This window comes from Podarcis gaigeae (assembly GCF_964106915.1).
Source record: "Podarcis gaigeae genome assembly, chromosome: 1".
NCBI lineage: Eukaryota > Metazoa > Chordata > Lepidosauria > Squamata > Lacertidae > Podarcis > Podarcis gaigeae.
Window position 1 is genome coordinate 120,944,587 of NC_139678.1, and position 17,290 is coordinate 120,961,876.

Genomic DNA, 17,290 nt, shown 5'->3' on the forward strand with positions numbered 1-17,290 from the left:
CATCCTTTAAAAACTATCGGTTGCTGGGGAGCTACTGCAGGAGAAAGTTCCTTGCCCCTTATGTCTTCCTTGTTGGCTTCTCCTAGGCACCTTGTTCATTGATGTGAGAAGCAGGATTCTGGAATTGGTAGACCTTTGGTCTGGTCTATCACAGCTGCTCTTCTTGATTTTTGTTGGTGATAACCTGTACAGTGGTACCTCGGGTTACATACGCTTCAGGTTACAGACTCTGCTAACCCAGAAATAGTACCTTGGGTTAAGAACTTTGCTTCAGGATGAGAACAGAAATCGTGCGGCGGCGGCAGCAAGAGGCCCCATTAGCTAAAGTGGTGCTTCAGGTTAAGAACAGTTTCAGGTTAAGAACGGACCTCCAGAACGAATTAAGTACGTAACCAGAGGTACCACTGTAAACCTATGACTAACATGTGGGCTGCTGGTTTGCAGAAGACTTTGTAGCCTCTATCCTTTTCATCTATGGCTGGTTTCCTCATTTCATCTATGGCTGTTGAGCATAACAGCGTATCCAGAAGAAACTAGAAGTTGTGCAGTGATCGCATATTTTGTGTCAATCTTCACCCTGCATCAGAAAAGGAAGTGGAACAGGCTCCTGTGCTGCGGTGTTATGAAAGACGCTGAGATCTATCAGGGGTGACCAACAGCTAAACTAGAAAGAGACCAGAGGCACCCAGAAGTCAAGTTTCTTGGCCACTGACAGATGATAATTTTTATAGCACAAGCATGACTAGTGCGAAAGGTTTAAAATGCTGTGTTGGTTTTGTTAGCTCAGGAAACAGAAATTGCTCCGCGTTTGGTTGCGAGAGAGATTTGATATGGACTAGGGCATTCCAGAACAACTTTGTACATTTGGCTTGAAGTTCAGTTTCACTGAAACAGTGGCTGGGTGACCTTGGGGAAGGCACGGCCGCCCCTTTTTATTTGAAAATGAATTCACGATTAATGTATGGTGCTGCAAGGGACGGAGAGTGCCGCTTAGTCTTCAAAGTACCCGATAAGATAAAGTAGGAGGCAACTAAAAACAAAAGGTGGCTGGGCATTGCTGTAGAGGGAGGTGCTGCACTTTTGCAATTCTCGATAAGCACTAGCGTGTGCTGGAGGAGTTGCTTTTTCTGCTTTTTAAAGCGAAGGTTTTTCTTACTATTATTGTGCATTCTTTCTGTCTGGGGTAACTCAGCTCTTTGGAATGCGTTTGGAGCCGAGGGAGGGACGGAAACGTCATTTGCCCTCTTTCTTCTGCTTTTCACCGCACAAGTTAAAATGGATAAAATTCCCTTTGTGGGCAGGAAGGGAGGAGCAGTAGCGTGGGTATTCCCCTGAAACAAGGAGGCGTCTGCTTTCCTGTACCATTTTTTTTTTAAAAAAACCTTCATTACTTAAGGATGGGATACAGTGCCTCTGGAAGACTGTATAAAGAGTGGGGGGGGGGGGGGAGAAAGAAGGCAGGACAGTTTGGAGTATAAGCTCCAAAGTGCTTTGCTGTAGCTGGTGGGAAAATGCTTCGCATGCATTGAGGTCGCAGGCCTAACCCCTCTAATTTAGTATTGGGACCTTAAACGAAAAGTTCTGTCCTTTAGCCATGTGCTTGGAGTTCCCTTAGGAATCAAGTTTTGAAAAAACAGTCACTTAGTCCACATTGGAAGGCAGGAGTTGAATGTCTTACAAATACTGGGCCTGTTCATTGTAGGAGCTTATTTACATATGTACATATGCACATTGGCTCTTGTTTTAGCATAGCGTGGTGATGGCCAGGGGGCCTGGGAGCATGATTTTGAGGAGGCACACGCCAGGCACCCCTACGCAGGGATCCCTGCCCTGCCTGTGTGTGTGTGGGGGGGGGTGTCTCTGGGCCCCAGAGCCTGGCTTGGCTGTGCCACTGTGCCGCAGGCCCCCTTGCTGAATGGCCACCCGGCCAATATTGCGGGGAATGCACCCGCCAAGGGCCACGTCGGCTGGCCAGGCTCCTCCCTGCACTGGCGGGCGGGCAGATAGCGCAGCGGGGGCCCGTGAACCCTCCGTGCCCCATGTCCACGTGGCGGTGGCTGCGGCAAGGGTTGGACTGTTGTGGCAGGTTTTGTTTACCCTCCGCGCCCAGCCCCTGGTTCTGCCTGGCGCATGGTGTGTACACATGCCAGCGAAGGATGCAACGCCACTGAGTTCATACAAATATCCCCTCATACACCCACAATTCCATGCAGCCCAACTGATGGTGTGCAGCAGCTCACTTTGAGCACATGGTTTCATGTAGTTCATTTCAGGATTGGAGATGAGATGTGCTCATGGTTTCTCAGAAGTGGTTGTGTCAACCGAGTCCTTTCCTTGCACAACCTTCCTGTCCTTGCATACACGCATAGATGACTGAGCTGTTTTGCTGATGGTGAAAGTACCCTGAGTTGTTTCGAGTTTTCGTTATGACATAATTACAATAGAACAGGGATGGCCAATTGCTGGCTCATGGACAAAGTCTGTCCTTCCCTCCTAGGGCCATTTAGAGATTTATTTTTTAACAGTACAACTTGGCAGAAAATATTGCTGTTGGTGCTATTTTATTATATGAACACAAGTTGTGTGTTGTTTCTTGCTGCCTTGAAACTGAAATACAGGTGGAGACCATACCTGCTATAGCAGTAGTAGTAGCAAAAAGCATATCAAAATAAACTCGAGTGATGGTTGGCTTATGATTTGATAGCTAACACATAAAGTTGGCATTGAGCAGCCTTGTCCTTGATACAGTCAGTGGAGCATGAGACTCTTAATCTCAAGGTCAAGGGTTCAAGCCCTACATTGGGTGGAAGAGTCCCTCATTGCAGGGTGTTGAACTGAATGACCCCCGTGCTCCCTGCCAGCTATACAATTCTATGATTCTAAGATGAGAGCTGTCTGCCCCTCTCCTCAGTTGGAGAGAGAGCAGGTAACTGATACAGGATTTGCTGAGTCGGCACTTTGCAGGGTGAGAGTTAAGTCTTTGGTGCATCAGGTGGCAGTGCGTTCAGACAGTGGCCTTTTAGCCATTCGTATTTGACTTAGACCACTGAAGAGTAAACGAGCCATACTGAGAAGAAGTAAACATACAGTCATCCCTTGGTTCTCAAACTTAATCCGTTCCGGAAGTCCGTTTGACTCCCGAAACCGTTCGAAAACCAAGGCACGGCTTCCGATTGGCTGCAGCAGCTTCCTGCACTCAAGCAGAAGCCGTGTCAGACGTTTGGCTTCTGAAAAACGTTTGCAAACCAGAAGAATCACTTCTGGGTTTTCAGCATTTGGGAGCTGATTTGTTCATCAACCAAACTGTTCAAGAACCAAGGTATGACTGTAGTGGCAAAAAGATTCCTCTTCCAGCTGCAAGCATTTATGCTTGCTTGATGAGACGATTTGTCCTTGCTTCCCCTGTGCACTGTTCCAGGGGTTCTCCTGATACCCGCCTCCTGGACATTGTTTTTTTTTTTGGGGGGGGGGGGTTGCAGCAAAAGAGAAAGGAAAGCTTCGTTGTGCTAGCAGAAGTCCTTGCATTGTTTTTTGCTGGCTGGAGCAGATAGTTGAATCCGGCCCAATGTACTGTAGTTTCACGAATGAGCCATAGACTAGTAGTTAGGTCTGTTTATGTTTGTTCTAAGAAAATGTCCCTAACTCCTAGGGCAAGCATGGCCAAAACGTGGCCCTCCAGCTGTTTTGGGATTACAGTTCCCATCATCCCTGACCACTGGTCCTGTTAGCTAGGGATGATGAGAGTTGTAGTCCCAAAACAGCTGGAGACCCAAGTTTGGCCATGCCTGTCCCTAGGGACTTGGAGAGCTGCAGCGTGGCCTAGTGGTGCTGAGGTAGCAACATGAGCCCTTACCCTATGCACTTGTTTGCTGTCTTAGCTAGTATCACAATAGCGTGTGTGCTTCTGCATGCCGTATTTTTATTTTTGTAGAAAGAAAAACGTATATTTGAACAGATACATTGCCCATCTGGGTAAAATGTGAAGCTTTTTCCAAACCAAAATGCCCTGTTTCTCTGCCCAGCTTCCATAAATATCTAGGCTACACCCTTGCCTGGTTGGCCAGTGGTAGGTATAAAATTAGGCTGTTGGGTTGTTGGGTGTTGGTTTTTTTTAGTGTTCTTTATCTCCATTTCCAGCTGTGGTGCCATTGTCCAGATTAGCCCAAGGCTTTGAAGCTCCAGTAGCTTTTCTTTTCTCTAATGAAGCTTCAAAGCAGTGATCCTGAGTTTCATTATGTAGCAGACTGCTACCGGCTGTCCTCAAAGCACTTGTGCTTAACGAGATATGATTGCATTCATTTAGTGTAATCCTTAAGCATCTTTTCCTGTTTGTCTAAGTGCGTTGCACAAACCAGTGCAGCGTGCTTTGCTAAATTGCTGTGTAAGAAATCAGAATTGTGCATATGCAACACTGTTCATATGGAAACATTAGTTTCCCTTCAGGACAGACTTGATCTGAATTTGTCTTTCAAGTTATATGCTTGGTTTAGGGTTCATCTGATTAAAATTTTAGCCCTTGGGAGGCCAGAGCTTTCTTCCAAATGCACAAGTTTAAATTAGATAAAAGCCAAAACATCAAGTAGGCTGATTCATAAACCTGTTAAGCCAGAGTGCATAAAACAAATTAGATTGGACAGGATCTAAATGAAAAGACTCTAGTTTAATTGGGGTGATGACACAAATGCCTGGGTCTAACCCCCCCCCCCACCTCTACCAGCACCCACCACAAGCAAAACCTGAACGGAGGCCCTCAAGCTTTTAACATGCAGTGTTCACATGTTGATCTCAAGTTGATGCATTAATCCATTGTTCACTGCAGAAAATATCCAAACAACAAAAGCACATCTTGTTTTAACCCTCTTTGGGCAATCATTAGGCATTCAGTGAGTTGTATTTTCCTGAAGCACTATGGTGTTTCATTAGGATAACTGGTGTATTATCTTGCCATGATAACAGCAGCAAGTCTTTGGATGTGAGGATGCAACAGACTCCGAAAGGGTTATGTTCTTCATTGACCACAGCAGGAATTAACATCAGGAAAAATGTATAATTAATACACTGAATTAAATGGTATGAAATCATGTAAAAACAATGGCAATGGTTAAGACAAACAATACATAAAGTTCTGCCAGCATGACATAGTAATGGATGGAAACCAAACTGCAGTGGAATAGAATCAGGTCTGCTTGCGATGGATACAGGGCGGAACGGGCATTGCTAACTTTGTACGTTCCTTCCCCTGATTTGTGTAGTGCTCTTCAGTTAACTTCAGATCTTTCCACAAAAACCTCCCTTTATCCATAAAGCCTTTACTAGCGCTATTTTTCTAGAAAAAGTGGTGCCAGAACTCACCATGAAAGCTGCCTCCCTAGTTCTCTTATAATGGCAATGGCGCCCACCTGAGAGGTTCTGGCTGTGGGGGGGAAAGCCCTGCCCTTGACTTAATTTCTTAATCCTCATTTCCTGCTGTATCTGAGCTTTAAGTTCCTGCAACGCATTGAGCTTTCCCTCCCCACCACTGTTTGTTGTTTCTCCAAATGTAGATCATTATAAGCTGTTTAGGGACAGGAACCTGTTTATATTTTGCCTATGGGACTCTGCAGAATCTTGTACACTGACAGTGCTGTATGTATGGGTGGATAAAGAAATGCCAGATAACAGCTACTAGAATTGTGGCACCTTAATAACTAACAGGTTAATTACGGTGTGAGCTTTCTTGGGCCAAATGTTTCTGATTCCTTCAGGGTAGATGCCAGGTATTGTCTCTGAATCATTAAGGGTAAAGTTTCAGGTTCTTGGAACGCGAGTGGCACTGTGGGTTAAACCACAGAGCCTAGGACTTGCCGATCAGAAGGTCAGCGGTTCAAATCACCACGACGGGGTGAGCTCCCGTTGCTCGGTCCCTGCTCCTGCCAACCTAGCCGTTCGAAAGCACGTCAAAGTGCAAGTAGATAAATAGGTACCGCTCTGGCGGGAAGGTAAACGGCGTTTCCATGCACTGCTCTGGTTCGCCAGAAGCGGCTTAGTCATGCTGGCCACATGACCCGGAAGCTGTACGCCGGCTCCCTTGACCAATAAAGCGAGATGAGCGCCGCAACCCCAGAGTCAGTCGCGACTGGACCTAATGGTCAGGGGTCCCTTTACCTTTATCAGGTTCTTGAAATGGTTTCTTCTTAGCTGCATAGCGCAAGCCTAGCATGCTTAACCTCAAAGTAAAGTTCCTCTAGGGTCAAAACATGACATACTCCCAAGTAAAGAGGTTTATGACTGGCTGCTTCCCTGGCAAAGGATCAGGTCCTGCCATGCCTACGGTTTTTCTGGTTTAGGCAACTGGTTCATGCAGCTGCTGCTTCCAAAGCTGTTAGGGGTTGTGCTGTATTTTGAAATCTGCTTTTGCTTCTCCAGCTACTCAGAATTTTGTCTGGTTGTTGTTGTTTTAGCTGCCCTACCTAGAATAGCCCTCCTCAGATTGCAGCTGGCATGCTTCAGCCTGCAATCACGTTGTGCCATGGTCCTTAATCAGATGTTTCACATGTACTCACCCATTTGTGGTTGTAATTATACAGTAAGCAGTTGGTTGAGGTCGGTTTTTTTATACTTTTTTTTGAAGTTGGTTTTTATTTATTTCTTTAAAAAGTAGATAGCTTTGTGTCCTTCCTCCCAGATATTAGGTGAAACAGAGACCTACCTTTGAAGATCTGGCCAGCTATTTTGAATGAATATGTGAAATTCAGCCCTCCTTGCACACCACCCCAGTTTCATTCCCTCCCAACAACAGAGCCTTCCCTGTCATGTAGGGATCTGGGAGAAATGAAATTTGGTTTGCAATTAAAGGTGAACCTACTTAATGAGCACTTTCCAAGGCAACGCAAGAACCTGAATCACAGTATTAAAATTCACACTTCTCTGAAATTTGCAGTGGAGTTATCTGAGCAAGTAATGCAGACAAAGATGCATATTCTGACATAAGAATGTGTATATTGGTGAAAATGACATTAAAAATGCATTGCATTAGGGAAAAGTGCCAAGTAAAAACGTGTATACTAGGGGGAAATGCATACAAACGTGCATATTACGAGAAATTTCACACTGAAATGCAAGTGAATTTTCACGAGGACTTTTATAAGCAATGCAGACTGATGCGGAGAGCTGAAAGGAGGGCTGGGAAGATGAGAAAGTGAAATTGCCCATCAAATCTGACTTTTTCTCCTACTTCCTACATTCTTGGTACCCCTGAGTTCTCATCCTCAACCCACTCAGCTCCTGTTTGTGAACGAACCATCATTCTCTGTGATTAGTTGCTCAAGTCCTCTCCTCTTAAGCAATCTCACTGTTCGTTTCACTGGACTTCTGTGAATTGCTGTGCACACGAGAATCGGAACAGTTTTTGGAGACCAAAAGCCTGTGTAGTGCTGGTAATCCCGTGTTAGAACACACACACCCACTCACCCCCAAAGAGTTCCCTGTTGCGTGACAAAGTTAAAGATCTTAACGGCCATTAGAACATAAGACTTCCTGCACCTCTAACCACCCAATACTTTGCTGCTCACAAGTGCAGCTTGACATAGGAAGGCGTGCAGACAGAAATACCCACAGGAATCACAGTGAGGTTTTGGCAAGTAATGAAATGCTTTCCTCCCGCCCGTCTCCTCTTGCTTCTTTACCAGGCTTTTTTTGTCGACCACAATTCCCGCACCACGACGTTCATCGACCCACGGCTTCCTTTGCAGAGCAGCAGGCCGACGAGTGCATTGGTCCACCGGCAACATTTGACGAGGCAGCGCAGCCACAGTGCTGGTGAGGTAAGCTAGCACTTAGCCCATGTGTGTGTGTGTGTGAGAGAGAGAGAGAGAGAGGGTACAGGATCCTCGGTTCTTCACAGTCCCATGTCTACATTCATGACGGATAACATTCATTGTTATGTCAGTCTTCTGATTCCTTCCTCAGAATGTAATTGCATCGGTGACCTGCATCAGCCTTCCCCAAACAGGTGCTCGCCACATTTTGCTGAACATTAGTTCAGCACAGCTTGCATGGCCAGGGATCATGGAAGCTGTATTCCCTATGGAGGGCACCAGCTTGGGGAAGTCTGGCCTTTTAAATAAACCATTCAGAGAACAACTAATGACCGAGTGGGGATTTGAACCCAGGCCCTGGCCATTCAAGTCCCAACATTCTGGCCACTATTTTCCCGTCCGATGTCAAGGAAATAAACAACTATCTGACTTTTAGAAGACATCTGAAGGGAGCCATGTTTAGGGAAGTTTTTAACGTTTGATGTTTTATCGTGTTTTTAATATTCTGTTGGGAGTAGTCCAGAGTGGCTGGGGAAACCCAGCCAGATGGGCGGGGCATAAATAATAAATTATTATTACTATTCACTGTCAGAGGCAATACATTATATATTTTATTGGATATGGTTAAAAAAGAAAAGTTAGTGCCGCACATGTTTAATCCAACCCACATCAGCTTTATCATGGAGGCGCAGGTTACAACAGCCAAGGTGACATTTTTCCACCTTTGCCGCATCAAGCAGTTGGTCCCTTACCTTTCCCGCCCCGACCTGGCCACAATGATCCATGCTATGGTCACCTCCAGGCTTGACTACTGTAATTCGCTCTACGCAGGGCTGCCCTTGAAGCTTTGAAGCTGTCCCCGAAACTCCAGCGGGTGTAGAATGTTGCAGCGAGGCTCCTCACGGGGTCTCTGCCATGGGAGCATATTCACCCAGTGCTTTTCCAGCTGCACTGGCTCCCGGTGGAGTACAGGGTCAGATTTAAGGTGCTGGTTTTGACCTTTAAAACCCTTCACGGCCTAGGACCCTCGTACCTACAGGACTGCCTCTCCCGGTATGCCCCACGGAGGACCTTAAGGTCCATATATAGCAATACCCTAGAAGTCCCGGGCCCTAAGGAAGTTAGATTAGCCTCAACCAGAGCCAGGGCCTTTTCAACTCTGGCTCTGGCCTGGTGGAATGCTCTTTCTCATGAGACCAGGGCCCTGCGGGATCTGATTTCTTTCCGCAGGGCCTGTAAGACAGAGTTGTTCCACCTGGCCTTTGGCTTAGAATCAGTTTGATTCCCTCCCCCTCTTTCTTTTTCCTTTCTCCTCCTGTGAAGAGGCTGCATCTTAATGTTTTAATGTTGCATCTTAATCTTTAAATTTTATTTTAATCAACTTGTTTTTATTATTGGTTGTTAGCTGCCCTGAGCCCGGTCTTGGCTGGGGAGGGCAGGGTATTATTATTATTATTATTATTATTATTATTATTATTATTATTATCATCATCATCAATGACAAAGCAGCCTTGGGAATGCTTTAGCTGGTTTACAATAGATGCATGGGAGTTATTTACTTCTTTCTTTCATTCTTTCTTTCAGTTATTGAGCTTTGAAAAGCTTGTTCTTATTTATTAAATTTATATACCGCACTATACCCGCAGGCCTCAGGGCGGTTCACAGGATAAAATAGAACTATAAAAACACAAAATATATAATCAAAATAAATACGAAAACTACACAGTTATCTTTTCATGGCCAAGCAATGTCACAAAGTAATGTACAAAGAGTAAATACAGTAGAACCACAGGCAGAGAATTAGACACTGGATGGTTATAGACAGATAGATACCTGCAGGATTCTGAAATGGATCAACAAAATCCTCTTAAGGAAAAGCATAGTTAAAATATAAGTCCTTATTGAAGGTTAGGACTGAATGGACCAAATTGCTATAAACTGGAAGGGAGTTCCACAACTGCGGAGCCACCACTGAGAAGGCCCTGCCTTGTGTGCTTGCTCACCTATCTAACAGATACCGGTGTTTGCCATCCTTAAAGTACTCCGGTCTCAAATTTAGGGCCTTAACAGGCTGATAATATGTTTGCAGTGTTCAAAACTCCCGCTGTTCTAGGTGCCTTTTGTGACAGGGAATTTCATTAGCACGAGCAGTTTCTGACCTCTGGGAGCAGTACTGCGCCTAAGATTCCAGATTAAAACTGCAGAGTGGAAGGAAAGGAGGACCTTTTCCTGCCTCTCCACTTCCAGCTACTCTCTGAGGACTGGAGAAGAGACCCTCTTAAGAATTTTGAGGAGGCGGGCAGGGGAAGGGCTAGACCATGTGAAAAACGAGCGTAATATTTTAGCTGCAGTTCATTCATTTTCAGCCTTGAATTCTTGAATTCTTTGGTGTTGTTAGCCGCCCTGAGCCCGGCTTCGGCTGGGAAGGGCGGGATATAAATAAAATTTATTATTATTATTATTATTATTATTATTATTATTATTATTATAAAAAAGTGTGCCTAGACATTCTGTTGTTGCGCCCATAACCTAGGTTTAAGGTGCCATTTAGCTCATAGCTTTCATATCTCAGTTTCTAACACTGTATCTTTGACCTGTAGCTCACTAGGCTCCAAGCTGCATTTGAGTTCCAAGTTTTGGTGGGTTCTGGGCTCCAGAACTGGGCTGCTATCTTCCTACTGATCTCAACACAGCCAGTCATCGATTGCAAAGCAGTGCACTCCTCTAAACAAGTTCATCACAGAAAACAAAGTATGCAAATATTGCCGTTAGCTATCTTATCACTCGTGGACCAAGGTGACAGGAGTTCTCAGTTCCCCTGGAATCTATAGCAGCGTGTCAGATTATAGCCTGAATCATCTGGATTCAGGTTGTGCCAGCTTGACGAAAGTACCCTGACCCTTGCAATAACAATTTTTATCTTTCGCAAAATGTCCCTGCCATTTCCCCTTTATACCACTGGGGGGCCTTTGAATACAGATATTTGTTCACAGAACAACAGCAACAGGAGCACCCTGTTTTTCACATCATGGCTTTTTGATATGGTTATCTGTTTCAAGTCAAGCCAAAGGATGCACTGAATGTCAAAAGTTGGGGGGCAGGCAGGGGAAGCAGAACATGTACCATACTGACAAAGAAATTGGACCCGAGCCCATTCTTGGAATCCTTCTCTAATAATTTCTAATAAAAACAAGTGTGTTTATAAGCATACAGGTATTGATTTTTAAATCTCTTTGGGCCCCTGCTGTGTGTTAACTCTGCTTCCTGCACATTGGTCTGTGCACAGTCATTCTCCTGGCCCTCCCTTTAATTTATTAAAAGTCACCGTGCAAAGGAGTGGGTTGCAAAAACCGAAAACAACTGCTGATAGAGAGGTGTGCATATTGAAATGAAGCATATAGTATAAAGCAAATAGTAACCTGTTAGTAACTTACAAATATTTGCAAGGTTACCATTTTTAAACTGAAAGGTCATCACTCTTCTTGTTTTTCCTTCTTATAAAGACATTTTCTGAGCTTGGTCCACTATTCTTGGGGTCAAAGTTTGAAGGGGTGAGGCTGTAAAGGGGCGGGGAAGTAAATCAAGGAGATGGAGCAAATAATACTGGTATTCCCACTTCCTGACACACTTCAAAAGGAGTTGTTTCCCCCCCACTTTTCTCCTGTACTGAGAAATGTACAAATCTAGTTTTGGGAGACTCTGTGTTTTTGCTTCTTTGTGGCTCTTTGGCATCTTAAAAAAGCAAGTTGGGTTTGATCTATTTTAATGACACAAAGTTGTGGGTGAAGATTTGCAAATATGCATGTTTCTCACGCTGAACTACAAAAACCCCTGAAGTTCATGTAACAAAGACCTATGGGAGCCAGGAAATTGCAGAAGTAAAGGTTGCTCTTACAGAGCAGAATGCACTCAGCTGTAACTGTGAAGGGAAGCGACAGTCGTAGATGGTGCTTTTGTGCTTCCTCTATGGGACCCAAGTATAAAGCCATAAAGAATATTAAACCTCACCAAGGCCTGCAATGTCAGCTGAGCTTGTTTGTTCTGGTGTGTATCAAAAGCAGGGTTACTTGCAATCAGTTATGATTTGTTCAAACATTGGGGGGAAATCTTCAAGCGCACACTAGTTCTCAGCGGAAACGGAACTCCTCCAGGCTGTTAAATGTTACACAAAGTAAAATAAAAGTTTGTTTTAAACTCTCAGCCCAGACTGAGCTTTTTATGGTTGGTAAGTAGAGTAATGGTGTAAGAATAATAATAATAATAATAATAATAATAATAATAATAATAATCACAACAACAACAACAATTTTATTGCTGATACCCTGCCCATCTGGCTGGGTTTCCCCAGCCACTCTGGGGAATATATATATATATATGTGTGTGTGTATATATATATATATATATATATATATATATGTATATATATGTGTCTGTGTGTGTGTGTGTGTGTATAATGTCAGACATTAAAAATTTTCCTGAACAGGACTGCCTTCAGGTGTTTTCTAAAAGTTGTGTAATTCTTTATCTCCCTAACATCTGATGGGAGGGCATTCCACTACCAAGAAGGCCCTTTGCCTGGTTCCCTGTAACCTCACTTCTTGCAGTGAGGGAACCGCCAAAAGGCCCTTGGAGCTGGACCTCAGTGTCCAGGTTGAACGATGGGGGTGGAGACGCTCCTTCAGGTATACTGGGCCGAGGCCGTTTAGGGCTTTAAAGGTCAGCACCAACATTTTGATTTGTGCTCGGAAACGTACTGTGAGCCAATGTAGCTCTTTCGAGACTGGTGTTATGTGGTCTCCGTGGCCGCTCCCAGTCACCAATCTAGCTGCCGCACTTTGGATTAGTTGTCGTTTCTGAGTCACCTTCAAAGGTAGCCCCATGTAGAGTGCATTGTGGCCCTTTAATGCTTGCAAAAGCTCTTAAACAGATACTGAGTCAAACAGGTGCCAGCTGAGACATCAGACTGGATTCAGCTTGCAAGGCCTGCTAGCCGAAACCCTTGCAAGGACTTTAGCTAGCACTGCAGTGCTTTCCCACATCTTCCCCTGCATGCCTGCACCTCCTCACGTCACCCCCAAAATTGGCTCAGTGGAGCGGTCAGAAGAACCCCGAGAACAGCATGCATTTGGAGAAGGGGAATTGTTCTGTGTGGCAAGCTTTGTACTGATAGACTGGTTGCCATAGTGCTACACTGAATTTCTCCCGTTGTTTTTAACTGGATGTATTTGAGACTGATACCAATGTGAAAAGAAAACAGAAAAGAGAGTTGAAATTGTATTAAAGCTTGTTAGATGATAATTTTCACCTTGTTTGAGTCATTTGTGAAGGCACTTACATTTCATTTGTCCCCCGTTCACTAGTTTCTAATTGATACATAGACACAATATTTTTATAAAAAAGCACAATTGGGATCACTTTGTTCTAAAAGAGAGGATGTAATGTGAAGTTGGGGTAGGAGGAGTTTTTGCATAATTAAAAGACCCCCACTGGAGGTTGTTTTGGACCTCAAACATGGTGGAAGGTTAAATGTCTGAACATTTTAGTAACATTTTAGTAAAGCAAAACTGCTTTGCTTTAATTAAAAATATTTTAAATGACAATGTAAAGTAAGGTGTTTCTTTCTGACCATGGTCCTTTTGATAATCGTCTCGCATTGGCCCCAAAGCTACCACAACTGGGAACTATAATGTAGTTAATACACACATTTGGGGTTACGTAATGAGGAGTCTTGAGACTCTGAGGGAAAGTTTAACTCTCTCCCACACTCTTGCTCAGTCCTGACAGAAAACTCTCTGAAGCTGCTATTTGCATTTTGAGGGGAAGCGCCCATCGGTGCCTATGGAGGCTTCTCTTGAAGTTCAAACAGCAGCTTCAGACAGGATTTTATTTTTTTTAAACGGGAAAGTATTCAACTTCCTTTCCTCACTTCTCACCCACCAAAAGCTGCTTCCCCCTGGCTGCTGTTTTCAAAACGATCAAATCAGCTTTGTACCTAAGAATAATGACCTCCTTTTTTTGTTTGTTTGTTTCGCTTTTCCAGGTAGGAGAGGATTCCCGCCATTCAGGACCTCCTGTTTTGCCGAGGCCATCAAGCACATTCAACACAGTGAGCAGGGCTCAATACCAGGACATGGTTCCTGTGGGTATGTGTGCCTTGTAGAGTCATGCTTTGTTTGCATTTTGCATAGGAGGGCTATGTCTTATGTTACCATTTTAAGGCATGAGGTTTCTCCTGCAATTTACTCCTGTTCTAAAAAACAACAACAAAATATTGGGCAGGATCCAGTGTTGCACGAGTGGACTTTAGTGAAATGTATACTGTGAGATACTAGGTGTGGCTCTGATATATGCACACATCTTGCTTGGGGTAAACTCTTGGCGTTAAATGCTGTGCTATAATGTTGTAACCCAGCAGGTGTTCCTTTACAACTGGAGCTGGTTATTTTGGTTTTCTGTGAGCATTTTTCTCGGCCTTGTGCCTTAGGGTTGCCAAGCACCCAACATTTTGCAGGACTACCTGAGCCGAACGCCTTTTTGGAGGCCACTCTGTGACCTTTCAGACATGGATTAACTAGAGTCTGATGTTGACAGACGATAGGACGGGGTAGGAGGATAACGTTGGAAAAAGAACATCCAAATCGTTCTAGCTAATTAGCTCCTGGACTGGTAGCAACTTCCACCCACCAGAGCTCAATACAGGAACACTGAGAGAAATGGGTGAGAGTTTAGTTAGACAGGGCTGAAAGTGGGGAGCTTGTTCTCTGAAAGGGAGCACTTGCTCTCGGTGAGATTGCAAAGCCTCTTCGCATTTTTAAAAAAGTTTATGTAACTAGGAACACGTTGTACAAAAGGGACTTTAAAAAGTTATCTATAGCAAGGCATTGCCAGGGTTATAAAGGTAAAGGGACCCCTGACCATTAGGTCCAGTCGTGACCGACTCTGGGATTGTGGTGCTCATCTCGCTTTATTGGCCGAGGGAGCCGGCGTACAGCTTGCAGGTCATGTGGCCAGCATGTCTAAGCAGCTTCTGGAGAACCAGAGCAGTGCACGGAAACGCCGTTTACCTTCCCACCGGAGCGGTACCTATTTATCTACTTGTACTTTGACATGCTTTCGAACTGCTAGGTTGGCAGGAGCAGGGACCGAGCAATGGGAGCTCACACCATCGCAGGGATTTGAACCGCCGACCTTCTGATTGGCAAGTCCTAGGCTCTGTGGTTTAACCCACAGCGCCACTCGCATCCCTATAAAGGTAAAGGGACCCCTGACCATTAGGTTCAGTCGTGACCGACTCGGGTTGCGGTGCTCATCTTGCTTTATTGGCCGGGGGAGACGGCGTACAGCTTCCAGGTCATGTGGCCAGCATGACTAAGCCGCTTCTGGCAAACCAGAGCAGCGCACGGAAACGCCGTTTACCTTCCAGAGTTTTTACATTGCCAGGGTTGGGGAGGTGTATATAGCTAACTCACATATTATGCTTATTTTACTTACACGAATGCAGCTTTGCAACAGGTGGTGGTGGGGATAAATGGAGAGAGGAGGAAACTCACTTGCCATTTATTAGTTTCCCTCTCTCCCTGTGCACAGCTGCAATTGCGGGCTTACCTGGCTTTCAGAAGGTGGCACCGGAGCCCTTGCGCCACCTTCCCAAATCTGGGTAAACGAGGCATTGGGCTTTGGGAAGGAAGTGTGTGGGCTCTGGTAGGGTCCTAGAACGGAGCTTTCCAAACTGTGTGTCGACATGTGAGTGTGTCAGCTGCAGTGTGTAGGTGCAGCATTTGAAACGCCCATTGTTCTAGGTGCGCTTTGTGACCGGGAATTTCATTAGTGCGAGCTCTGGGAGCAGTACTGCTCCTAAGATTTCAGATTTAGAAACTGCAGAGTTGGAAGGAAAGGAGGACCTTTTTCTGTCTCCCTACTTCCAGCTAACTCTCCGAAGACTGGAGAAGAGACCCTCTTAAGAATATTAGGCGGGCGGGCAGGGGAAATATCACTTTGTTTTTTGCAGTCTTCAGAGGAGGACTAGACCACGTGTACAATGAATATAAGATTTTAGCAGTTCATTCATTTTCAGCTGTGTATTCTTGTTATATAAAAAAAAGCATGCCTAGACATTTTGTTATAGTGCCCATAACCTAGGTTTAATATCTCAGTTTCCAACACTGTGTAGGTGTGTTTCACATACACTCCCGGCACACCTCCCAGGCCTCCAGTTTGCTAGGGAAACTGAATAACTGTGTCATGAAATGAAAAGTTTGGAAAGCTTTGACCTAGAGTCTTCCTGCCTCCTTCCCAAAGCCCAGTAAGCAGTCCTCCACCTGGGGGCTCCTGGCTTTCTGGACCCCCAGAAACAAACCCTCATGTAAGTTACGAGTTACCTGCATTACCTGCGTTAACCTGCATGCTGCTAATTAACGATTAAACCTTAGGTAGTCTTAAAACAATGGTTTTAATGTGAAGCACAAACCAGGTCAATTGAAAGATCAAGTCTGAGCCTTACTTTTGAATCCTGATGTTCCATTTGGTATGAAAATGAAGGAATCCAGCTTCTTGGATGTATGCTGATGTAAATCATTAATACAGATCACATGGGTGCAATTTTGAGCATGTGACTTCAGACATGGATGGTGCCAAACAACTTCTACATCTAGAGTGGATGTAAAACTCCAGGCTTCAATCAAAAAGCCATTCATGGGAGAAGGGTGTCTCAATTATCAATAAGTGTCAGTGTTGTAGTGAGTCCTTGGTTTTGGCCTACAATTATTATTATTATTTATTTATTTATACATACATACATACATACATACATACATACATACCCCGCCCATCTGGCTGAGTTTCCCCAGCCATTCTTGGCAGCTTCCAATCGCGTGTTAAAAACAATACAGCATTAAATATTAAAAACTTCCCTAAACAGGGCTGCCTTCAGGTGTCATTTAAAGATAAGATAGCTACTTATTTCCTTCACATCTGAAGGGAGGGCGTTCCACAGGGCGGGTGCCACTACCAAGAAGGCCCTCTGTCTGGTTCCCTGTAACCTCACTTCTCGCAATGAGGGAACCGCCAGAAGGCCCTCGGCGCTGGATCTCAATGTCCGGGCTGAACGATGGGGGTGGAGACGCTCATTCAGGTATACTGGGCCGAGGCCATTTAGGGCTTTAAAGGTCAGCACCAACACTTTGAATTGTGCTCGGAAACGTACTGGGAGCCAATGCAGAACTCGCAGGACCAGTGTTATGTGGTCCTGGCGGCCACTCCCAGTCACCATTCTAGCTGCCGCATTCTGGATTAATTGCAGTTTCCGGGTGACCTTCAAAGGTAGCCCCTCGTAGAGCACATTGCAGTGGTCCAAGCGGGAGATAGCTAGAGCATGCACCACTCTGGCGAGACAGTCCGCAGGCAGGTAGGGTCTCAGCCTGCATACCAGGTGGAGCTGGTAGACAGCCGCCCTGGACACAGAATTAACCTGCCCCTACTAAGACAGAGCTTGGCCA

At 45.0% G+C, this 17,290-nt stretch overlaps 2 protein-coding genes across 8 annotated transcripts in view; both read left to right on the plus strand.

Annotated features, from left to right (window-relative positions):
• Nucleotides 1-17,290, plus strand: part of HECW2 (HECT, C2 and WW domain containing E3 ubiquitin protein ligase 2) — a 179,211-nt gene that overhangs the window by 119,208 nt on the left and 42,713 nt on the right. For all 7 annotated transcript variants that reach the window (XM_083703869.1, XM_083703870.1, XM_083703865.1 and 4 more), the window contains 2 exons: nucleotides 7,668-7,802; nucleotides 13,837-13,939. In XM_083703869.1, coding sequence (XP_083559995.1) covers nucleotides 7,668-7,802; nucleotides 13,837-13,939 — 238 coding nt within the window. The remainder of the gene's footprint in view (nucleotides 1-7,667; nucleotides 7,803-13,836; nucleotides 13,940-17,290) is intronic.
• The window catches only part of STK17B (serine/threonine kinase 17b), a 110,225-nt gene continuing 102,519 nt past the window's right edge, over nucleotides 9,585-17,290 (plus strand). The window contains exon 1 of the mRNA XM_083712967.1: nucleotides 9,585-9,596. The gene's annotated coding sequence lies outside the window, so the exon portion shown is untranslated. The remainder of the gene's footprint in view (nucleotides 9,597-17,290) is intronic.